Source organism: Adiantum capillus-veneris, chromosome 2 (genome assembly GCF_014529385.1).
Source record: "Adiantum capillus-veneris isolate H3 chromosome 2, ASM1452938v2, whole genome shotgun sequence".
In the NCBI taxonomy this organism is placed as follows: domain Eukaryota; kingdom Viridiplantae; phylum Streptophyta; class Polypodiopsida; order Polypodiales; family Pteridaceae; genus Adiantum; species Adiantum capillus-veneris.
This window is the reverse complement of record NC_140932.1, coordinates 119,561,473-119,585,401: the sequence shown is the minus strand read 5'-3', so window position 1 is coordinate 119,585,401 and position 23,929 is coordinate 119,561,473. Positions and strand designations below refer to the sequence as shown.

At 43.4% G+C, this 23,929-nt stretch overlaps 1 protein-coding gene across 4 annotated transcripts; it reads left to right on the top strand.

The window, feature by feature from the left end:
- The first annotated feature begins 5,593 nt into the window (after positions 1-5,593).
- On the top strand, positions 5,594-23,544 carry LOC147463478 (uncharacterized). 4 transcript variants are annotated; one of them, XM_086489172.1, is made up of 3 exons: positions 5,594-6,249; positions 22,191-22,631; positions 22,725-23,544. In XM_086489172.1, the coding sequence occupies exons 1-3, from the start codon at positions 5,720-5,722 to the stop codon at positions 23,440-23,442; spliced, it is 1,689 nt and encodes a 562-aa protein (XP_086345298.1). In that variant the 5' UTR covers positions 5,594-5,719; the 3' UTR covers positions 23,443-23,544. The 4 variants fall into 4 exon arrangements, with proteins under 4 accessions (XP_086345298.1, XP_086345290.1, XP_086345316.1 ...); XM_086489164.1 differs by having other exon boundaries at positions 5,596-6,249; positions 22,185-22,631; XM_086489190.1 differs by lacking the exon at positions 5,594-6,249 and adding an exon at positions 21,713-21,957.
- The last annotated feature ends 385 nt before the right edge of the window (positions 23,545-23,929 follow it).

The window sequence follows — 23,929 nt, the reverse complement described above, 5'->3', positions numbered from 1 at the left end:
CCTATGATGGCACCTTTGGTGCTATGGACAAGGTCTTGGCCTTCATCCAACCACTTGATGCGGCCTTTGGTGATGAGGGCTTCACAGAGTCCTCTAAACTGCGTCAAGTATCTATGCATTACCAAAGTTCCGATCGACAATGGTGGGATAGCCTACAAGCCCAAAGAAAAGCTCCAAAGACATGGAAGGCTTTAAGAGCCTCCATCATAAAACAGTTTCTGGCAAGCAACGCTCAAGAAAATGTCCTCACAGAATGGCAAAACTTGAAACTCTCTCCCTACGAGTCTATCCAAAAGTATGTAGATAAGTTTTGGGATTTATTTCTCAAAGCCACTATCTACAAAAAGATAGACTTTGGGGAGCAAGAGCAACAATTATGTGCGGGTATTTCTGAAGAGAAGGCTGAGTATATTAACTCACAAAGGCCTAATACCATATCGGCGGTCATACACCATACTATGGTCGCCTCTCAAATCGATTCCCAACAAGGGGTTAAGAGAAACTCTAAATCCATGGACGTGAAGGATCAAAATGAGCCTAGAGGGAGGAATAATGCTCAAACTTCCTCCAAAGGCAACTCTAGCAACACCGATAACAAAGCTAAGGAGAAAGGAGTCTATAAAGGTAAGAATAAACTCTCTGCAATAGAGTTAGAGTGTTATCGTAAGGATAACAAATGCTACAAGTGTGGACAACAAGGGCATGTCTATCGTGCTTGTCCCCAAAGAAATGCACGCAACAAGCCACCTTGAGTTTCTATGTTGGAAACTCCAAAAGAGGATGCTTATAGAAAAAGGCTTTTGTTTTTCCTATGCTAGGAGATATGTACATACATGTTTATGAGTCGGGTAGTATCCTATTCCTTGTAAATATGCATGCTTTCACAAGTTAATGAAAATTTATATTTTCATATACATGATTTCTGTTAGAAAGTCTGTAAATGAATTTAATGTTTCAACCAATAACAATATTATTAAATTAAAAAAAACGAGAATCGAGAGGAATTAGAATTGTCTAAATTCCTAAATGGATTCCAAAATGTTTTTATTGATGATCTCCCTGTGAGCTATCTCCACAATGAGGGGACAATGGCCATACAATGGAGCTTTTACCATGAAGCTCACTGCCTAATAAGCCTCCTTATTGAGCTTTACAAGATCCACAAGAGGAGTTCGAAAAGGCAATAACATGGATTGGTAAGTTTCGAGAGAGATTCAATAATTAGGTCACATTATCTCTAAAGGTGGTATTTCTATGGATCCACAAAAAGTAGAGGTAATAAAAGATGGCCTAATCCAAGGAATCTACATGAGTTGCAAAGCTCTAAGGGTATGAGTGCATACTAGAGATGCTTCATAAGAAAAATCCATGCTTATAGCAGGTCCAATACATGACTTAACAAAAAAGAACGTTAAGTATACATGGACCGCAAAGAGAGAAAAATATTTCTAAAAATTTTAAAGAGAAACTTATTTCTCAACTTATGGGATCTCTCAAAGCTATTTGAGGTCCAATGTAATGCCTGGATGATTGCCTTTGAGCAAAACTTTGCTTCAAGAAGGGAATACCATAGCATACGAGATTCAAAGACTCAACTCCAATGAGCGAATGTTGGTCATATACAAAAGGACCTATGAGTTGTTTTAAATGCTCTAGACACATGGAAGTACTTCTTGCGGACTCCATTCATGATGCAAACCAAGCTCTCGGACAATCAAATGAGGTAGGAAAATTTCTTTTTGCAATTTAAATTCTACTTTGCTCACATTGCTGGCAAGCACAATCATGTAGCCGATGCACTTTCCCAATGGCCAAGGGTAGATAGGATATCAATAGCAACTTACAATGAGCTATGTTTTATGATAGTTAAATATGCTTCTAACCGAGGTTTTAGGGATATGATAATAGCCTTACAAATGGAAGAAAAAGAAACACTCACGTAAAAGGATGGTTATCTTCCATACCTCAATAGGCTATATCTTCCTTACTTCCCATGCTCCTTCCATATGCGGGGCAAAGAGAAATTCGAATTTACTCTGCTAGGAGTAAAAGCATACTTGTATTGGCTTACCAAGAAACAATAACATACAAGAGAATGTTTCAAAATGTATGGTATACCAAAAGATGAAGTATGAAAAAAGGACCATGGCTTGCCAACATCCAATTGTGTCGAATAGAAATCCTACTATGACCACTAATTTTAGTCTCTATCAGAATTAGAGTAATCCTCTTATGTCAGCCTACTATTCCAACGGATGGCCAAAAGCAAAGTTACAAAACTAATGATCCTTGATCTACTAAAAGCCTGTGATTCGAAGTAGATCAATGCTCAAAATGAGAGAAGTACTTATCTTAACAACAGTATGTCTCTAATAACGTGAACATACTTCTAAGGAGAAACTACCTTTCGAGGCTAAAGACGGAAGATCCAAAAGCCCCTTGTAGCTTAAGATACCTGGGAAGATCTTCATTGCAAAGGACTATAGCCGAGATCAAAATGAATCTTTTTACAAGATTAAACAGGCTATATCCATTTATTAGCTACGCAAAAGAGGCTCCTGCCGTTACACACAAAAGAGCCTTATCCTTTAAAAAAAAAAAAAAAAAAAGTTGGGTCTTACTAAACTTTCCCAAGGCTCATCTAAGGCAAATTACACACAAATGAAGACTCGCCACAGATCAAGGATGAAGCAGAGGAGCTCCAACCCAAGTTCATCCTTCAACAAGAAGACAAGGTATTAAGAAATGGTAAGATTACTGACAGTATCTTATTTAATTCTCCTTTCAAAGATGCTAAATGCATGCAAAGAACATGGCTTAAGGATAATATGAATCTTGTTAATGATTCTTACAATGTCACAAAAGAGTAAGCAAATGTAAAAGAAATGCATTTTAAATGATCAATGTTTTTGTCTTATAGGACTCTCTTTTTATGTTTTGTGCACAAATTTTAAAGTATGCATACTTAGGATCATGTTTGTGGTGACTACGTCTCCCAAACACCAAGTAGACCTTGTCACTCTACTTTGGAAGTATGATATGGACTAAAAAGAGCAGACATGCTTGCGGCAGACAATGTCTCTCAAGCACCAAGTGGATAAGTCATCCACTCTGGAATGATGTCGTAGGGTAAAAATGGATCCTCTACCCTCTAAGACCAATGGACTAATGGGTGAGACTTTACCATCTCTACCTCATAGTCGAGGACGACTATGATTTCAAGAGAGAGGTAATGTCATAAAAATTAATATCTATCCAACCCAAATGATTTTCTCATATTAAACTGATCACTTAATGTGGGAGAATACACGGGAACAAGGGTTAAGATATAGACATGTGCTTATAGATCTATCTCAACACGGGGCCAATGGTTAAGGGGCCCAAATGAGAGATGGTCTATCAAAGAGCAAGGCTAACCAATGGAGCATAAGACCTTAGGGTTAGCTTCATTGAAGACCTCCAATAATGTGTGTAAAAGTCCTTTGACCTTAGGCAAGCTAGGGCTGAGCTTGAGGTGGGAACCCGGCCTAAGCTCAAGGTGCTTGTCCTGCTTGAGGTGCTTGTCATGCTTGAGGTGCTTGACATGCTTGAGGTGCTTGATTAAGATGCTTGAGGTGCTTGATTGGCTCCATGCTTGAGGTGCTTGACTTGCTACATGATTAAGGTGCTTGAGGTGCCTTGAGATGCTTGCCTGAGATGCTTGTGGGAACACCCCCTAGTTCAAGTGCTTTGTCATGCTTGATGACTAAGGGGCTTGCTCATCCAAAGTCAAAAAGATCCCTACAAGGAGGGGGGCAAGCCTACAAGGGGGGGGATGAGAGAGAACACACACACACACACACACACACACACACACACACACACACACACACACACACACACAAGGGAAGCCCCAGCTTGAAGAGGCAGCAAGGACACTTGTCAAGTTCCTCCCCATGTTGCCCTCATGGTGTGCCTGAAGCCTATCGGTTGGCCACCCAAGGGGTCCAATGATAATTTAGGATATTTAATTAATTGATTTTGCATTTATCAAGTCCTCTCTCTCAAAGGGGAAAAGGGGACACTTGTCCCAAGGCTACCCATGTTGCTTGTAATGGCTCCTGCTTGTGATTGGCTAGGCCTGGAGGGGTCCAATGAGCTTCAAGCATGAGCTACAAGGGGGGGTCGACCCAAGCAAGCTAGGGGGGTGCTTAGGGGGTATACTCACCCCCACACACTCACAAACACTCTCATTGTGTGCTATGAAAAGTGCAAGAGCTCCATCTCCTTCTCCAAGCTCCTTGAGAAGTTGAGAGCCTACACCAACTCTCTTGGCTATGGAATGCAAATCCAACCAAGAGCTATGCTTCAATGCTTAAGCTTGCCATCTCCTCCTTCTTCATTACTATGCTATTATGTATGCTAGCAACAAGAGTATGATAAGTGAGGAACTACTTCTTTCTCCTATGAAATGTTTCTTCTTCCTCTTCCCTACCCTCATTCCCTGCTAGCTCTCTCCACCTTCGAAGGTGTTTGAGGTCTTGGGATTGAGGCTTGGGATAGTTAATGCTTTCTACAAGTGCATGTTATGCTTATTGCAAGAAGGCTAATGGTTTATTGCAAGTAGATTAATTACTTAATGCAAGTAGATTAATTGTATTGCAAGGTAGATTAATTATTGCTTTAAGGACAAGTTGATGCATATTCATGCACTCAAATGATTTAGGGAACACAAAGATTAATGATGTTCACAAGTTCTTGATTGTTTCCAAGCTAAGATTGATTGTTGAAATTATGCAAAAGCTTGGTGTGTGAACCTTCCATCTTCATATTGCCAAGGAGGTCTCAAGGAACACAAAGATTGTATTGTACCAAGTCTCTCTTAATGAGAGAATCTATAATACAAATGCCTTTTGGAGGGGGGACCGGCTCCACATAAATCCGGCCGGTCCTCAACTGTTGTCATATTCTCTACACTCTCTCTCTTGTAAAAGTATTGTTCATGCCTAGTTAATTAAGTGTTATGATAGAGTTACTACTACCAATTAAGTTCACCCTCTATGCTCTCAAAATTGCTCACTCTAATTCTCTTAATTCCGCTATTCTCTAAGTTCATAGGCCATTCCCATTACACTAATTGACACCCTCAATTTTTAGAGGGGTCTACAACTGAAAATCGAAGTCACTTTTCGGCGAAGATCACAAACGTTGATCCCGAATGTGAACTTGATGTAAACTCGAACAAATGTGAACTTGCATGTAAACTCGAAGTAAACTCTGTGTGAACTAAGATCGCGGCGCGCTAGGAATACACAATATGATACTATCATTCTCCATGACTATTAAAACAGGCGCAATAGCATAGTGGTAAAGTAGTGGCCTTGAGAGGGGGAGGTTGGGTAGGTCGAATCCTACCAACCCTTATTTTTTTCTCCAAATGAATTGAATGGTCCACAATGAACAATCATCTGGGACCGTAGATCCCCTCTAAAAAATGAGTGTCAAATAGAGATGTGGGGGGGGACAGAGCCTCAGCTATATCTAACACGTGGGGGGGGGGGGCGCGGTAAACCCGAGTTTACATTGTCCACGAAAGCCCGAGATCTACGATGCTCAATCATCTCACCGCAGATCCCATCTCCTCCCATGTCTTGGGATCTCCTCCCATGTCCGTGTGAGATATAGACGAGTGGGAGGATTTAGTGGCCATCAGCTCTATTTTTGAGATAGATCGTTTGAAATGGTAACGACGACCAGAGAGGCAGCTCCTGCTGTGCGATTGAACGCAGATTGGCAATCCAAATACCGACAGAGAGCTCAGAAGTTTCTGCTTCAACCCCAACATTCCATAGCCGAGCTCCAAGAAGGCCTCATCACCAAGCTTCATCTTCATCACCAGCATGGAAGCTTTGATGGTAAGATTTGCGACAACCCAGTAAAGACGCATCATCTCAATCAAGATTCTGGTGATGCGGAGCTTCATGGGCATGACGTTCAGGCAAAAGGTTATCTGCACAGTGATCAGCAGCTTCCCGTGGTGTGTGTTATAGGAAGGTCAGGTGTTGGCAAAAGCTCTCTCATCAACCACCTTCTTCAGGAGAGAGCTACCACTGGTTCTCAATTTGATTCCAACATGGGGGAACACATTTTCAATTATCATGGATTGTTTTACATTAGAGAAATTCCTGCCTATGATGGTTGGCATGCTGCTGAGGTTTCTTCTCACTGCGAGCGTCTTCGTCGACATCTTCATCGGTTCAGCCATGATAGGTAGACCTCTAGATTTCTCATTGTGCAAGAATAAACTTTCTTGAAGACTTTTGTGAGGAAAGAAGATCATGCATGAGCTCTTGACACTCCTTTAAAAATAGTGAGAGCTCTTAATGCTCCTTCTTACAAGAATTCTCTTTCATACAAAGCAAGTACATTTGCTTTTAGCAAGAAAACTTCAAAAAGCAAGCTAGACTAGTTCTTGTTTAGAAGATGGACTTGTTGGACACGAATGTGTGTGTAAGCAAAAATTTATTGACCTAGTTTGCTAAGGGATCCATTGTTCTTCAATCGACCTTAACTTACAATGTTAGCTTTGGTGGTTTTAACTCACCCAGTCCAATCTCACTTCTCGAGAGTAATGTGCTCGTAGCTCTTTGAGTTTGATTTGAAAAGAGGACTCACAACATGACATGGAAAAATGGAAAACCCTAAACAATGGTCGACAGTTGATGGTGTAGACGACAAGGCCAATAAGGTGCTCAATCGGGTGAATGCAATAGGTCACGAGCAATGTGCACATGCTAGACCACCTCATCCGGCAACATATCTAAAGAGGCTCACTCATGACCAAGGGCCATGCATGCTATGAAAAGAGAACAAAAGTAGTAGGGATTGCATCTAGAAGGAGAACCTCTTCTAGCCCTCTTAAACAACTTCGATTGAAGCGAAGAAAATGTCATACTTTGACAAGGAAGAAGAGTAAAAGGAAATCCAGTTGAACTCTTGAAGTCATAGCCTGACAAAGGAAGAATAGTAATAGGATCTGCTCGAAAGTGAAGGTCGTGCGATTAGGCTCACAGAGTGCCGATTGCAGAATCCCCTACGGTTTTCTTACCTAGGGTTTGGCTCTGAGGTGTAATAGCATGTCCATGTGGCACATTGATCCATGTGCACTTGACAAACTATATACCTTGTCCAAGTGTATCAGATCTCCCGAACGTTGGTCATACTCTGGAAGTGTAGAAGTGCCTCCCAAGTTGTCAAGTGCAATGGAATTGAAATGGTGAAGATCTAGTTTTACACTTCCACAAATTCTTTACTTTCTTTCCTTGCGTTAATGATTCCTATAGCTTGAATGATTGTTCCTTTTACCTTTCCCTGAAGAGAGGCAATAAGAGAGAGATAGAGATGTGTTGTCACAAACTAATGACGTGGCAGGACACCCGTGAAATGTGCCGACAGTCTGACATTGCAGCCAGCGGAAAATCCGTCGCAAAACTCGTTGACATGCTGACGTGGCAGCCGTACGGACAGCAGTACGGACATCCCGCTTTTTACATTGACAGCCGTACGGATTTTCGAAAATTGCGTTGATAAGCTTTTTGGGCATAATGCTTTAAACTTTTAAAAGCTTTTGGAGATAACAGCTTTTGAGTTTGAGATTTTTGGGACTATGCTTTTGGGCATCCCTTATACCAATAAATAAGTTGGTTGGGCCTCCTTACTCAAGGCATCTGGACGCAGAGTTTGAATGTGAGTCCCCGCCGACTCCCTTGTACTTTTGCACCAAGATTAATATAAAAAGAAATACCGAAAGGGGTGCCAGTCTTTGGGGCCAATACCTCCGGGCAAGGAACTACGCTGGGCCGTGTCGCTTTTGTGAATTGTTTTGAAGTGAATCTCTGTTGTGTCGCGACAGAATCTTGACTTGGCGTGTCCAAGTTTGTTACAGTAGTATCAGAGCGCGGCCGATTGCTCTTCTACTGGGAAATCTAATCCTTTTCTCGCGACACTTATGGATTCCAACAAGAATCAGTCGACTTCTTCTGCATCTGCTAATGCGGGAGGCGATCACGAAGAAGATTTTGATGAACAAACAGAGGAAGAGTACGAGCCACCTCGGCCTACTCAGTACGAACTTGAAGAGGTGGAACGTCGACAATAGGTTGACGAGTGCACAAAGCAGATGATTAAATTTGCGAAGGATCCGCAGTTTGCAAAATTTTTGTCTCAGCAATCCATCGCAGAAGTGCACACCCAGTGGTAGAAAGCCATAGAATCACCCATCAAACTAGCAATCGAGAAACCTCCTCCGAGGATGTTTACAGAGCAAGATTTACAAGAGGTGGTTCAGACACAGATCAGTCGGCTTTTGGACGCAAACAACCAATCCAAAAAGCAAGAGAAAAAGCACAAGAAGGGGAATGACTTCCTGGTTTATTTGGGTCGTCAATCTTCTTTTACATCGGCAAGAAAGCAGAAGAAGCGTGTACGATTTGAAGGACTACCCAGTTCTTCTTCTTCTTCTTCTGACAGTTCTTCTAGCTCTTCTGACTCGAGCGAGGAAGACAGAAAAGGCAAAAAGTGAAGCAAAAAGCAAAGCTTCGGAAAGGGCAAGAAAAAAACAAAGAAACCCAGATTTCGCCCTGCCTCTGACAGTTCTACAGAGGAGTCATCCTCTGACATTTCGAACTCTGACGACCACATGTTTGATGCAAAGAAGTAGCATTTTTACAGAGTCAACCAATATGACTTTCTCGAAGACAAGAGCAAGAAAGTGAAAGAATCGAAAGAAGGTGAACATTCGATTAAATTTGAATCCTTTTTTGGGTTCCGAGATGCTCCGAGGGCTTTGGCCTTCATTCAGTAGTTTGACATAGCCTTCTCTGGAGGGCATTACTCAGAGCACTCCAAGATTAGGAGGGCTACATCTTTCTTCAAAGGAAATGCTCGAACATGGTGGTCCACTCTCCTTCTGAGGAAGGAAGCTCGAGTTAAATGGTTGAAATTGAAAAGGCTCTTTATTTCTTCTTGGCTGACTTGGGAGTACGAACGAGATATACGAACCGCTTGGAATCATCTTCGGATGACCAAAGGAGATTGTCTGGACGCTTATTGCGAGAGATTTTGGAACTCTTTTCTACCAACCTCTTCATTTAAGAAGGTCTCTTTTAAGGAACATATTGAGCGGTTTTGCTGCAGACTCCCTACAGAGATCCAAGACTATTGCCTAGAACAAAAGTTTGAATATATATTGAAGAATTGATGGGTCATGCGAAATGGGGTTTTGCGATACATTCGGGAAATTTGACTTACGCCACTGATGAGATGTTGACTCAGAGAACCCAAGAAAAGAAAGACAAGGGTACACGACCCCGGCTCACTCTTCGAGAGAGAGCCAATTACATTAAAGAAGGGAAGTGTTTTGGATGCGGGGAACATGGGCACGTCTCCGCAAAGTGCCCCAAAAGGGCACAACAAGAACAGAATTAAGACAAGCGAGAGAGTTCAAGAGCAGCAGAGGAACGTGGTAGAAAAGGCAAGATGAAAGCAGGACATTCCAGATTGCATGGGTCATGGGTACTGACCCAAGCATGATTGATGAAAGTACAGAACTTTGCCGAGCTTGGGGCAAAGTGAAAGATCAAGAAGCCTTGATTTTCTTTGATGGAGGAGCCAAGACCAACTTCATTTCACCTAAATTGGCGGCACGGCTTGAGATTACACCCGATCGGATGGGACCACCACCCGGACGGGACATAGCCATTAATGATTACACCTGTCATTGGCAAACTTTGGCTGCATTGTCAGGGATATTTGGGACACGAGGACTTTTACATAATGCCCTTGGAAGGTTGTGACGTCCTCCTTGGAGTCCCTTGGTACCATAAGAACAACACCGTGGTCGATTATCGGGCAAAGAAAGCGACTTTGACAAATGAAAAGGGTCGAAAAATTGTACTTGATGTAAAACTAAAGGGCGAGTCTGTCCCTATTGTATTGGCTTCGGCCATTTCCAAATTAATGAAATCTAGTTTGTTTGTTTACTCGATCTACTTGAAAGAGTGAAATAACACAAAATGAACATATGTGTGAAGTTGATAAAGAACGCCAAGATTTTCTCCACACTCATGCCGATTGCTTTTCTGAGGGCCTCCCAGGTGAGTTGCCACCATCTCGTCCTGAGGATCACACTATTGATCTGATACCTGGAAGCACACCACCGAACCGGCCACCTTACGTAGAAGACCCGCAAGTTTCAGCCTCGAAGAATAGCAGATTCAGCCCGATAAGACCATCAATTTTCAGCCTTGAAGATCCTCAGTTTTCAGCCCTAAACCTGCAGATTTTCAGCGACAAAGACCCACAGACAACAGCCCCAAAATCAGCGTTTTTGGACTAGTGCAGATTTCAGCCCATAGCGTTTGTGGACAGCAGTAGAAAGATTGCAGATTTCAGCCCTTAGGTCGACTTCGTCATCCCCATCGTCATCGTCGACATAGCCTAGGCTTGCATCAGTCTCATGCATACCATTTGTACCAGATTGTGCAATCATAAGTAGACCACTCTCACCGACGAGAGTGGGGCCTTCAGAGGAGGGTTTTACAACGTCTTTGGTGTCGTATCTCTCTTCTCTCTCTATCTCTCAGTCTCATACACTTGCACACACGGTGTCCATTCACTATCATAGCATTCTCTCATTAAGAACGGAAGGCTCTCCCTTCCATAAGAACAAAAGGAACCTTGAGCACAGTTCGGAGCACTCATCTTGAGCAAAGCGCAAACATTCATTCCGCTGCACCTAACAGCCCTATACACACACATACCCCCGAGAAAGCAGGAATTCTGCATTGTTGACGTGGCAGGCAGCGTACGGATATCTCCGCAGATTGCGGCGCAAAACGCGGAGCCTGTACGGAATGATGACGTGGCTGGCTGTACGGAAAGAAAAAAGCTAACGCTGTTTTTGACAGTTTTTGTCTACGCTGAATTCTACGCAAAGAGAGAGAGAGAGAGAGAGAGAGAGAGAGAGAGAGAGAGAAGCTTTAATTTAAGTCTTGCTTTATTTTATTAAGCAAGCCTCGTGAGAGGAGATGCATTATTTTTGAATGCTTTTAATGGGCAGCTTTTGGGGCTCTGCTTTTGGCATCCCTTGTAACTCTTTATAAGTGTGGTTTGGGCTTCCATTTCTCAGAGCATCTGGACGCAGAGTTTGAGAGTGAGACCCAACCACTCCCGTGTACTTTGTGCAATAGATTAATACAAAAAGAAATACGGAAAGGGGCGCCAGTCTTTGGGGCCAATATCTCTAGGCATGGAACTCTGCCGGGCTGTGTCGAATCAATTGTGAACTGTGAACGGTTTTGAAGTGAATTCCTGTCGTGTTGCGGTAGAATCTTGACTTGGAGTGTCCAAGTTTGTTACAATAAGCCAGAGCATCGACCTCGTCTCAACCGATAGAAATTGCACTAGAGCCGGATCTATGAAGAGATGAAATATCAAGAATCCATTGTTTTGGGAGCAAGGTGTCCTCTAGAAAGCTCCAATCTACTCAATCATATGTCTTCTCAAAATCGAGAAGTTATCTAGTGCCATGTTAGAGTTCAAGCATCTCTCTGGATTTTCCCAGACGGTCCCAGTTTCTCTGAAGGACTAGTGTGAGGTTGTTTTCTCATGTCCGGTTGTGTTTAGCAATGTTTAGCTCAGGGTTGTGGCTTGGTTCCAAGGCGAGTCCTGTAGGCTGGGAATATTTTTCCCATGGCCAAAGTGGGTCACTGGTGCTTCCCCCCCCCCCTCTCCTCCCCCCTCTTACCCCTTTTTAGTTCGGTCGTGGTTGGTGGACCACATCCTTGGGAGTAAGCCTGGGGCCACCCCTACGGAGTACGATGGGAAGGGAGATAGGCAGCATGTTATCGTTTTTGCTAGGGATTAGCCCTGGTGTTTCTCTTGCCGTTTTTCCCTGCAGCGGTAGGGCAACACAGGCAATTGATGGGCAGCAGGGACATCCTCCTTGCGTTTTTCTCCTCAGAGCATCTACACGGAGAGGATGTGATGATTGATCACCCAGATGTAGATAGAGCAACAGAGCAGAGGTGCAGGCACTGAAGAGGTGTTCCATGTTCTGTACACGAGACATGTCTCTCTCTTTCTCCAGGTAAGTTCTCTTGCTAGGAGAAAATACGGCGAGAGCCTTGCTTTCTCAAGAGCAGCCCATGTGGAAACCATGTGAGTGGTCTCGCGTGTAGGAGCAGTTGGCAGTGTCAGTAGCAATTGCAGCTGTGTGTACCTCCAGTCTATCTATTGGGCATGCCAACTCTATGCCAGACAACCCTTGGTCACTTGTATGAGCGAGTTGTTATCAACATGGAGAGCCTTTCCCAGATCTCTCTCTCTCTCTCTCTCTCTCTCATTCTTAGATGTCCTATTCTTTCTACCTCAGTGATCTCTCTTCTCCACAAGTATCTTGTTCATGTATGTGGCATTGCTGGTATTTTAGATCGGAGTTGAGGTGTCCACCGGATTGCGAGCTAGTTCTTGTCTTCATTGCATCTTCCGCAGGCACTTTTGACATGGTATCAGAGCCCCAAGTGGCATGACCACTGTGGATGCTCGGATTTGGCAGATCCAATGCCGTTTTGGACTCTATTGAGAGAAAAGAAGCTTGCTGTGTTTTCGTGATTTTTCTTTAGTTTGGGGCTAATATGAGTATGTGGAGGCTATGGACCCTCGTCTACGAGTTCCCCGTCTTTACCCTTGTTTATCGTGACCTCTCTTCACCGAGGGGAACCCGATGGAGAATTCAAGATGTGTAGTAGTGCTGGATTGGTTTGGTTTTCCCAGATGGAGTCATGTCGCCGTGCCTTTCCGCAAGGGGAGCAAGCATGCAGTTGTTGGATCCAGAGGGGAAGCAATTCATTTCCAACTTTCTTCTTTAAAGAGAAGTGTTTGGACAGTCTTTGGGTCTTCTTTACCACTTCTGGAGCAAGTTTCTATGGCTGTTTTCTTCGAGGAGATGGATTGGTAGATTTGCTATGCCTTTTGTAAATGCACGTCTTTCTTGGAATTGTCGACGAAGCTACCTAACCAACTGGTTGCAGGTTGATGATTCGGTTGCACTTTTGTACCAGATTGTGGATTATGGATGACAGAGGGGATCTCTTTCCTCCTTGAAGCAGAGGATTCTTTTTTATTTTCTACTTTTTCATTTGAGGATAAAAGTTCTAGTTCCGGCTTCAGTTGACTCTTTGTTCATCTCGTATGCAACAAATCAAGTGGATGTTCCACTGCATGTGTTGGAGTTGGCTTGGATATGCAGAGGGGAATACTTCTATCTCAAGAACCATTTTGTTTTAATCATTCAACTTCATTGGATGAGGTTTAGAGGTGGAGCATGTGGTGCCAGATGCTTCGTTGACAATGACAAGAGTTAAAGGGTGTTTTGTTGCAGTGTGGACTACTCCTATCTCCATGTTTTCTCTTCACTGATGGTGGTGTGGCCCTACAAGTTTGGTCATTCTGTTGCCCTTTTGTGAGCTTGTCAGTACCAATTGTGGGATAGGTTAACGATCTCTTGTGTGCTTGTCAGTACGAGTTTGCAACCTTTTATGGGCGGTTTTCTTGATAATCGACAACAAATTTGTTGAGATTTTTTGGATGACAGGTTTGCACATAGTGTCGGTAGTTAGTGGGGACATTTAGTTCCTACTCCCGCGACCCCATCGGATGGGGGGCCAAGTCACTAGAAGTAAAGCCCATACACACACACACACACTCAATTGCGTGAAGGATTGATGACGTGGCAACAATTGTACGAACACCCGCCTTTTATTGTCACAAAGTGATGACGTGGCGGACAGCAAAAACCCTAATTTCTGCCAGAAACCCTAAAATTCCTGCAAACCCTAATTTTTGCCAAAAACCCTAAATTCCGGAAATCGCGGAGGCGGATTATTAAAAAAAAAAAAAAATTTTTTTTTTTTTGGAAAATGATGAGCGACGCGAATTTTGCTTTTGCTTTTTTTTATAAAAAAAAAAGAGAAAAGACTCTCTAAGAGAGAGAGAGAACTGATGCTTTTGATTTTAAAAGCTTTTGGGGCTCTGCTTTTGGGCATCCCTTGTAACCTTTAAATTAGTGGTGAGGGCCTCACTTCTCAGAGCATCTGGACGCAGAGTCTGAGAGTGAAACCCTAACCGCTCTCTTGTACTTTGATGATTGATTAATACAAAAAGAAATACCGAAAGGGGCGCCAGTCTTTGGGGCCAATATCTCTAGGCACGGAACTCCGCCGGGCCAGTACAAATCTATTGTGATCTGTGAATTGTTTTGAAGTGGTTATTTGGTGCTGTCGCGGTTGATTCTTGACTTGGAGTGTCCAAGTTTGTTACAGTGGTATCAGAGCACGGCCGATTTCTCTTCTACGGGAAATCCGATCCCCGAATTTTTTTTTTCCGCGGCACCTATGGCTTCAGGCAATGATCAGTCGACTCCCTCTGCATCTGGAGATGCGGGCTGGGATCACAACGAAGATTCAGACAGAGAGTATGGCCCGCCTCGGCCTACTCAGGCGGAGCAAACAGAGATGGAGCGTCGTCAATTGATTGGCGATGCAACAAAGATGATGCTCAATTTTGCCAAGGACCCGAAGATGGTAAAATATATGAACCAGACCTCTTTGAAAGAGGTACAGATGGAGTGGCAGAGAACCACAACACCACTCCCGAAACCCGCTCTCAAGAAACCTTCTACCTCCAAGAAATATACGGAGAAGGAACTGGAGAACGTGGTTGATGCACGGATTGCTCAGCTTTTCGACGTGCCAAAGAAAGGCAAAAAGCACGGCAAAAAGCAGAACAAAGGTACTGACTTCCCGGGATATTTGGGTCGTCAGTCGACATTCGACAAAGCAAAGAAACGGAAGAAGCGTGTTCGATTTGAAGGAGTACCCAGTTCTTCTTCTTCTTCTTCTGACAGTTCTTCTAGCTCCTCGGATTAGAGCGAAGAAGACAGAAAAAAAAGCAAAAAGCGAAGCAAGACACAAAGCTTCGGAACGGGCAAGAAAAAGGCAAAGAAGGCTACATCTCGCCCAGAGACTGACAGTTCTACTGAGGACTCGTCTACAGACAGCTCAGATTCCGATGACGGAAAGTTTTATGCGAACAAGAAGAATTTTTACAAAGCCAACCAGTATGACTTTCTCGAAGATAACAGCAAGAAAGTCCGAGAGTTTAAGGAAGGTGGCCACTCGATCAAGTTTGATACTTTTCAGGATACTCAGATGCTTCGAAGGCTTTGTCTCTTATACAACAGTTTGACATCGCTTTCGCGGGAGGACGCTATTCAGAGCACTCCAAGATTCGGAGAGCTGCCTCTTACTCTGAGGGGAATGCTCGTACTTGGTGGTCCACGCTTCTATTAAGCAAGACTATGCCAGTTACATGGCTGAAATTCAAGAGGCTTTTTATTTCTTCTTGGTTGACTCAAGAGTTTGAGCGAGATATACGAGCTGCTTGGAACCATCTCCGGATGACCAAGAGCGATACAGTGAATTCTTATTGTGAAAGATTCTGGAGCTCTTTTCTACCCGCCTCTTCATTCAAGAAGATCTCGTTCAGAGAACAAATTGAGCGGTTTACCTTGGGTCTACCTACAGAGATCCGAGATCACTGCTTGGAACAGAAGTCAGCTTCTATTCAGGAGTTGATGAGTCATGCGAAGCGGGGCTTTGCCATTCACTCTGGCAGTCTGACCTACCCCACAGATGAGGCCATGACACAACGAGCCAAACAGACTTCTGGGAATGAAAGTAGAATGAAAAAGAGCAACTTAGAGAAAAAAAAAAGGATGCACGACCCAAGCATACTCCTGAGGAGAGAGCTCGCTTCATCAGAGAGGGGAAGTGCTTTGGATGCGGGAAACATGGACATATTTCCGCAAAGTGCCCTGATAAGGCACAGAAAGAACAGAATGATAAAGACGACGACAGGTCTGAGAGTTCGAGAGCAGCTGAGGAATGTGGCAGAAAAGGCAGATAGAAAAGCAGAACTGGTACCACATGGCGTGGGACTTGCACCGAATCAAATGAATGAAAGTACAAACTTTGCCGTTTTTTTTGGGGCAAAGTGAAGGATCAAGAAGCTCTTTTGAAGGAGCCAAGGCCAACTTCTTTTCACTTGGAATTGGCGGCTCGATTTGGAACTGCGCCCGACAGACTGACGCCACTGGCGGAGGTAGTTCGACTGGCACCCGGATGGGATGTTGCCATTACACCGAGCATTGGTAAACTTCGTTTGCAATGACAGGGGTGTTCAGGGCACGTGAGTGACGTTCTACTCGGGATCCCTTGGTACCACAAGAACTACGCCGTGGTTGACTACCGGGCCGAGAAAGCGACTTTGATAAATGAAGGGCTTAGAGATTGTACTTGATGAACTTCAGTTTTCTTACTCATTCTTTTGGGAGAACTGAACCATGGATAAAAGTTGAATATGTTTTGACCTGAAGAAAAGAACGCCAAGATTTTTTTCTCCACGCTCATGCCGATTGCTTTTGAGAGGGCCTGAAGATCATACCATTGATCTGATATCTGGAAGCACACCACCGAATCGGTGTGAGCCGAGTACAGAATGAAAAGATTATGAACTCAGTGAAAGACCTCTTGGAAAAGGGTCTTGTCCAGCTTAGTACTTCACCGTATTGCTCTCCAGTGTTGTTGATTTTGAAGAAAGACAGATCTTGGAGAATGTGCATCGATTATAGCACTCTCAACGAAATCACCATCAAGAACAGATTTCCGATTCCTAGGATCGATGGTATACTCGACAGGTTACAGGGATCCTCGTGCTTTAGCAGGATTGACTTGAAGAGTGGATATCGTCAGATCAGGATAGCGCCAGGAGATGTCTACAAGACAGCTTTTCGGACGACTTTTGGGTTATTTGAGTTTTTGGTGATGCCTTTTGGCTTAACCAATGCTCCTGCGACATTTAACCGGATGATGGACAGGATTTTTCGAGAGTACAGGCTATTTGTTGGCACTTTCTTTGACGACATCATTGTTTTCTAGAAGAATGAGGCAGAACACAGAGATCATCTGCTTCAAGTCTTTTAGGCATTACGAGATCACACGCTAGTGATTAATGCAAAGAAAAGTGAATTTTTTCCTACCATGGATACACTTTTTGGGACACATTGTGTCAGCAACACAACAGGAGTGCAAATGGACCCGGCCAAGATAGAGACTATCCGTGATTGGCCCGATTTGAGGAATGTCCATGAAGTTAGAAGCTTCTTGGGACTATGTTCATACTACAGGCGGTTCATACGAAAGTTTGCAGAGGTTGCTTCCCCTTTGCATATCTTGACACAGAAAGGAGTACCTTTTTCGTGGGGACCCACAGAGGTGACTGCCTTTCAGACATGAAAGAGAAATTGACTACGGGACCTATTTTGACTTTGCCGGACTTGCAGAAGTCATTCGAAGTATATTGTGATGCTTGTGGTCGTAGTTTGGGTGCGGTCTTGATGCAAGAAGGCCATGTCATAGCTTACGAGAGCCGTTTGTTCTCTAGGCCGGAGATGACAGCACAGATTTATGAGAAAGAGCTTTTGGCGGTTATCCATGCTCTTACTCAGTGGCGGCATTACCTACTCGGAGCGGATTTTATTGTCTTTACAGACCATCAGAGTTTGCGCTACTTCTTGTCACAGAAGCAGCTTTCGGAAAAGCAGATGCGGTGGGCGAACATCTTGTCACAGTTTCACTTCCAGATTGTCCATGTGCAGGGACAGAAGAATGTGGTGGCAGATGCTTTGTCTCGGAAACCGTTGGTTTTGGCTATTTCCGCGATACATCATAGGAGGTTCGAGGATATGGTCGATCAGTGTGCCACAGATACAGATTTTGCAGATATTTTCACACGGATACGGGATGGGGAGACAGTAGCTGGATACTCCCTTCGGGAAGGCTACTTGATGAAAAAGACTATGTTGTGCGTTACACAGCCGTTGAGGGAAAAGGTTATGACTGATTGCCACTGTCCACCTTTTACGGGTCACCGCAGCATTGCTACCACCATGAAAGGGGTAGAGAGAGATTTCTTTTGGCGGAGACTGAAGAAGGATGTGGAAGAGTTTGTGCGCAGTTGCTTGGTATGCTAGAAGGTCAAGTTTGACAGGCATAAGGCACAGGGATTGTTACAGCCTTTACCCATACCCACCCACCCGCCCCTGGGAAAATATTGAAATGGATTTCTTTTTTTTTTATCTCCCGAGAATACAGAATGATCACGATGATTTTCCGATTACATGGCACGCCTGAGACGATTGTCTCCGACAGAGACCCCAGATTTATGAGTTTGTTTTGGAAGGCAATTTGGGAGAACATTGGGACGCGGTTGCAGTTCTCGTCATCGTTCCACTTGCAGACTGACGGGCAATTTGAGATTGCCAATTCAGTGATTTTAGATTTATTGAAGTCTTGTATCTCGCATCAGAAGACTCAATGGGAAAAGAACTTACCTTTGGTGGAATTTGCCTACAATAACACGATACACTCTTCGACGGGGAAGACGCCATGAGAGATTGTTGAAACTGCTGCGAAGGTTCCATCCTTCCTGAGCACGAAAGATTAGAAATTTGAAGCGGATGAATATTCGCGAGATTTGGATACGGCTTTTGCCAAGGTTCGCGAGACTTTACAGAAGTCTCAAGAACGACAGAAAAAGGCAGCGGATCGCCATCGTCGCGACTGGAAACTGAAGGAGGATGATTGGGTGCTCTTACTTTTGAGAAGGCACGCCTAAGAAAGAAAAAGGGAAAGGAGAGGCTTTTTCCAAAGCTTAGTATGTGATACTACGGACCTTTTCAGATCACTGACAAGATAAATGATGTCTCCTTCCGATTGGAACTGCCAGATACTTGGAGGATTCACAATGCATTGCATGTGAGTCTCTTGAACCCTGTTAAGGGTGATGTGCCTGATGATGGGGAGCCTGATGAGCAACCCAAAGTGGAAGAAAACGAGGAGATCCTTGTTCCTGAACAGATTTTGGCACATAATGATACGAAGAAGGGTAAAGTCCGAAGGCGGTTCTTGGTTAAGTTCAAGAACTTTCCTGCATTTGATGCGAAGTGGATGGAGGAGGAGGACCTAGCAGATACTCCTCGGATTGTGAAACTTTACCTCGATGTTTTGGTTTAGCATAGTCTACTCCAAACGGAACCCAGAAACTCAGCTTGGCCGAAGATCTGGTGCAGTGGGATGCACAAGAGGGGAGTCGCTCCACTCCTTTGTCAACAGATGCCTCGATTTTGATACTAAAGTCACTGATGTCTCTTTGAGCTTCAGGGATACTGAGAGCTGACAGTATTCTGCTGGATGACTTTATGAAATGGAATTCCTGATTATGATGCTGATTTGTTCTTGACTTCTTGTGAGTACAGGAACTGATAGACGAAATGACTGCAGCATTTTGGTCTGATTGATCTCGAATAGACATGGTTGCAATAGGGGTTAGTCAATCGGACATCGATGAGGTCCCGATTGGACCTAGATGTGATTGCTAGCTACATTGCCGATAAATCATGGTCTAAGATCCGAATGAATGTTGAATGTCATGTGATGTCCTGTGATGTCTGGTGATGTCCTGTGATGTCATGTGATGTGACTGTCGATTTTGTACATGTGCTAGATGTGTGTTCCTAGTACGTAGGTACTAACAGTCAGTGTCTGCTAAGACGGTTTATGGCTTTTGTCGGTTTTGCAGGCGTAATCGCGGTCGATTACAATGCTTTCAAGAGGGGGGTATGTCACAAAGTGATGACGTGGCGGACAGCAAAAACCCTAATTTCTGCCAGAAACCCTAAAATTCCTGCAAACCCTAATTTTTGCCAAAAACCCTAAATTCCGGAAATCGCGGAGGCGGATTATTAAAAAAAAAAAAAAATAAATTTTTTTTTTTGGAAAATGATGAGCGACGCGAATTTTGCTTTTGCTTTTTTTTATAAAAAAAAAAGAGAAAAGACTCTCTAAGAGAGAGAGAGAACTGATGCTTTTGATTTTAAAAGCTTTTGGGGCTCTGCTTTTGGGCATCCCTTGTAACCTTTAAATTAGTGGTGAGGGCCTCACTTCTCAGAGCATCTGGACGCAGAGTCTGAGAGTGAAACCCTAACCGCTCTCTTGTACTTTGATGATTGATTAATACAAAAAGAAATACCGAAAGGGGCGCCAGTCTTTGGGGCCAATATCTCTAGGCACGGAACTCCGCTGGGCCAGTACAAATCTATTGTGATCTGTGAATTGTTTTGAAGTGGTTATTTGGTGCTGTCGCGGTTGATTCTTGACTTGGAGTGTCCAAGTTTGTTACATTTATGCTATTAGTGCCACATGGCAGACAGTACGGATTTTCGCGTTTTACGTTGATAACGTGGCAGTTGTACGGATTTCCGTGAAATGCATCGACAGCTTTTAGCGCCAGCTTTTGGGACCAGATGCTTTTGAGTTTGAAGCTTTTCATGTACCTGCTTTTCATAGGTCAAGGGCTTTCAAATATGTGCCATTGGCTCATTCTTTGGCACGCTTCCGGGTAAAGGTGCAGAGCTTGTAGTACCGGCTTGTATTGAGTTGAAGCAATATAAAGAAATACCGAAAGAGGCGCCAAGGTTTGGGGCCAATACTCTCTTGGGGTGGAAGTCCACTACTCCCGTCTTGTGTCGTGCATCTCTTTTTGCTCAGTTGTTATTTGAAGTTCTTAAAATTGTTCAGTCTGTTGTTCTTTTCCGTTGGCATGTGGTTAATGACCTTCCTTTTAGCTTCAATCTTTAAATTCTGTCTTTAGGTCCTTCTGAAAAGTACTTATATCCTCTACTATATTCTACCTGCAGTTTTTTGACAGTCCTTGATTTCTGGGACGGCACTCACATGTTCCAATATTTCTTGTAATATCTTTTAAACTTACCAAAAACAGGTGTATTATCGTCAAAGGAAGGAATGAGATTGAAGAAGCTTGCTATCATCATTTGCATGAACCATCGACTTGGGGCTCTTCCTTTCAATGACGATAATGCTGATAATGAACCTGTCAATAGTAAGCTGGTTGATGGAAAGATTCTAGATGATCCTCCTCGTATTGCCATCTTTTGTAAAGATACAGAAATGTGTGCATCTTTGACAGAAATTCCGATCAATGACGGGCCGAACAACGACAAGTTGATGATTCATGCATGTTGATAGCAAGCTTCTTTAATCTCTTCCTTCCTATGACGATAATTCACCTGTTGCTGGTAAGCTTTTAGAGATGTTACAAGAAACCTTGGAACATGTGAGTGCCGTCCTAGAAATCAAGGACAGCGTCAGAAAACTATAGGCTGAACATAGTAGATGATATAAGCATATTGTAGAGGCTATAAGTAGTTTTCGGAAGGACAAGAAGACACATAATTAAAGATTGAAGCTGATTTGAATGTTATTATGAAAGAGATTGGAAGACAGAGGAAAATGCTATCGGATGTACGCTCGCAGAGCACCGAATTCATCAGAATGGCTAAAGATGGGCTCGTCAGATAAGAGTAGAGAGGCTTAGATACCAGCTCTTCTTGGCCAAAAGGCAAAGAAAGGGCATTATGTTTACAACAATATGACAGGTTATTTATCACCTGTTCACAGACACAATAGGTTTTGAAGACTAAAATATCAAGTATGAAGTTATTATAAAAGTATTGCCAACAATTCTACAAAAACATAACATTGTTGCGTGTATGAAGGAAATCTTGAAACAAGCCCTAAGTCTGTTAGGAAAATTTCAGATTGAAGGTTGGCTGAAATATGATGGAAAAGAAATGACCCATGCGAAAGCCGAGATACGGAGGATGCTGATAGACTTGGATTGGGAAGCTGGCAGCAGCTGGTGGCAGTTGATACGAACAGTCCAACATGTGGAGAATCTTATTTCTCGCACTGTTTGCATTGATGAATCAGAGAGGGTGAGGTCTGTATTGTTCTTGCTGATCGATGTGCTTTACTACCTTCACTTGGCATTTGTTTGAGCAAGTCATATGAAGAAAGGTACTGATGAAATTTGAATTACGGTTAGCACCAGGCTCATATTTCTTTTGTAATGTTTTTTCCTTTCTTTGAGTTTGTTAATCCTTAGTTTAAGTCTCTGGATTTTGGACAGGTGCATATGCTAATCAAGAAAAGCCTCATTTTTTGTAGCAATAGCCAGAGTGGCCATAGCAGTCAAAGTCGCATTAGCCATAGCAGTGGACATGATCACAGCTGTGGACAAGGAAGCAGTAGCAGACATAGCAGTGGACATAATAAGAGTAGCAACAGCAGGGGAGATGACAAAAGTAGCAGCCATAGCAGTGGACAGTGTAACGATAGCAGCCACATCAGTAAGCATAGCAGCAGCCATGGAAAAGGCCGGAACCTTAATTTGGATGAGTATGTACAGAGGTACTGGCTCTTTGAAGATGAAATTAAGGCAATTATCTTTGTTGTAAATTCTAGGATCACCCCAGATGATGAAAGGCTCATGGAACTTGCTGTGGAGAATCGAAAGTTTTTCTGCATTGTGTGTACACATGCAGACAATCTTGCAAAAATAGTGGATAAGGCTTTGCAAAAGCAGCACCTTGACGAGCTAGAGGGACAACTGAGGTAAGAGCTTGAGTCAAAAACCAGTCTCTTAGTCCTGGATGGGTTGCTGTGGCCATCATCTAATCTAAACCTATAACTTGAAATGCATTTCAGGAAAGACTTGAGCTTGGTCCAAAGCCTTAATGTGAGGATCTTCATTGTGTGCATCTCATTTCCAGAAGGTCAGTCAACATTGAGCCCTGATCTGGAAAGTTTAAGTAAAAACATCCGAGAGCTACAATTCCCCCTCTTGCAAGCCTACCTATCGCAGCCAAGAGGACTCCTCGACGAGCTCCAAATTCATAGCTTTGTTAAGGAAGAAGTGTCGAATGCTCTGGAGCCCTTTGTGAATGTGAAGAAGCGGCATCAAGCATTGGATTTTTCACAGCATCTCGTGGCGGGCACGCTCTTACCAATTGCAGGCCCGGTCATGGTCAGCTTTTTGAAGACAATTAGGTATACACTCAAAGCATGCTCTGAAGTGGGCCTCATTGAGGACGATGATGATGCAATGAACAAGGTGATGGCAGGTGTGAACAAGCACGGACTATCTGCAAAGATTGCTTCCAAAGAAGGCATGATAACCGCTGTGCATGACTCTTTGATACACATATTTGGAGAGGTTGTCTTTGAGATAGCTATTGCAGAAGTCGTCTCCACCGCAGCAGAGGCAGCATTACATGGGGCTTTACCTCTTGTAGGGCCTGCCATCTCAGCAGCCCACTTGCCCGGCCGCTTCAAGAAGATAGATGAGAAGCTCGCAAGCAAGGCATGCATGCTGCATGAGCTGTGGATTATGCAGAACATTTCTGGGTTGCTTGGGAAAAGTTAGTCTCAGAAAAAGCAATAGAGTGACTCTAACCAGGTGTGTTTCTTCGAACATGTGTAAGAAAACCACAGACTTTTCTTTGATAATGCAATTTTGTTCTGCTGATACTTGAATTGAAGATGAAATCTTTCATTGGAAGTAATTCACGAAAAACTGACCTTTAGTGTACTGGCCGAAGTTCCGTAAATTGGTGCAAGCACCGGACGAATTTTAGTCATACATTCTCTCACTAGTAGGGAAAAATGATTGTTTTGAGGATTGGGAAGAAGAGGGATGGAAAATAGCAGAGAGCATATTAAACTGAACTGAAAGAGCATACAAAACTGAACTAAGAAAGAGCATATTAAACTGAACTGAAAGAGCTTACAAAACTGAACCAAGAGTATTGTTTGTAAGCCACTCATCACTGGCTATTTGAAATGCATTGCTATTTACACAGCCAGTTTGTCAGCTTTATAGAGGATACAAGTCCCAGAAATTGCCCCAAAGG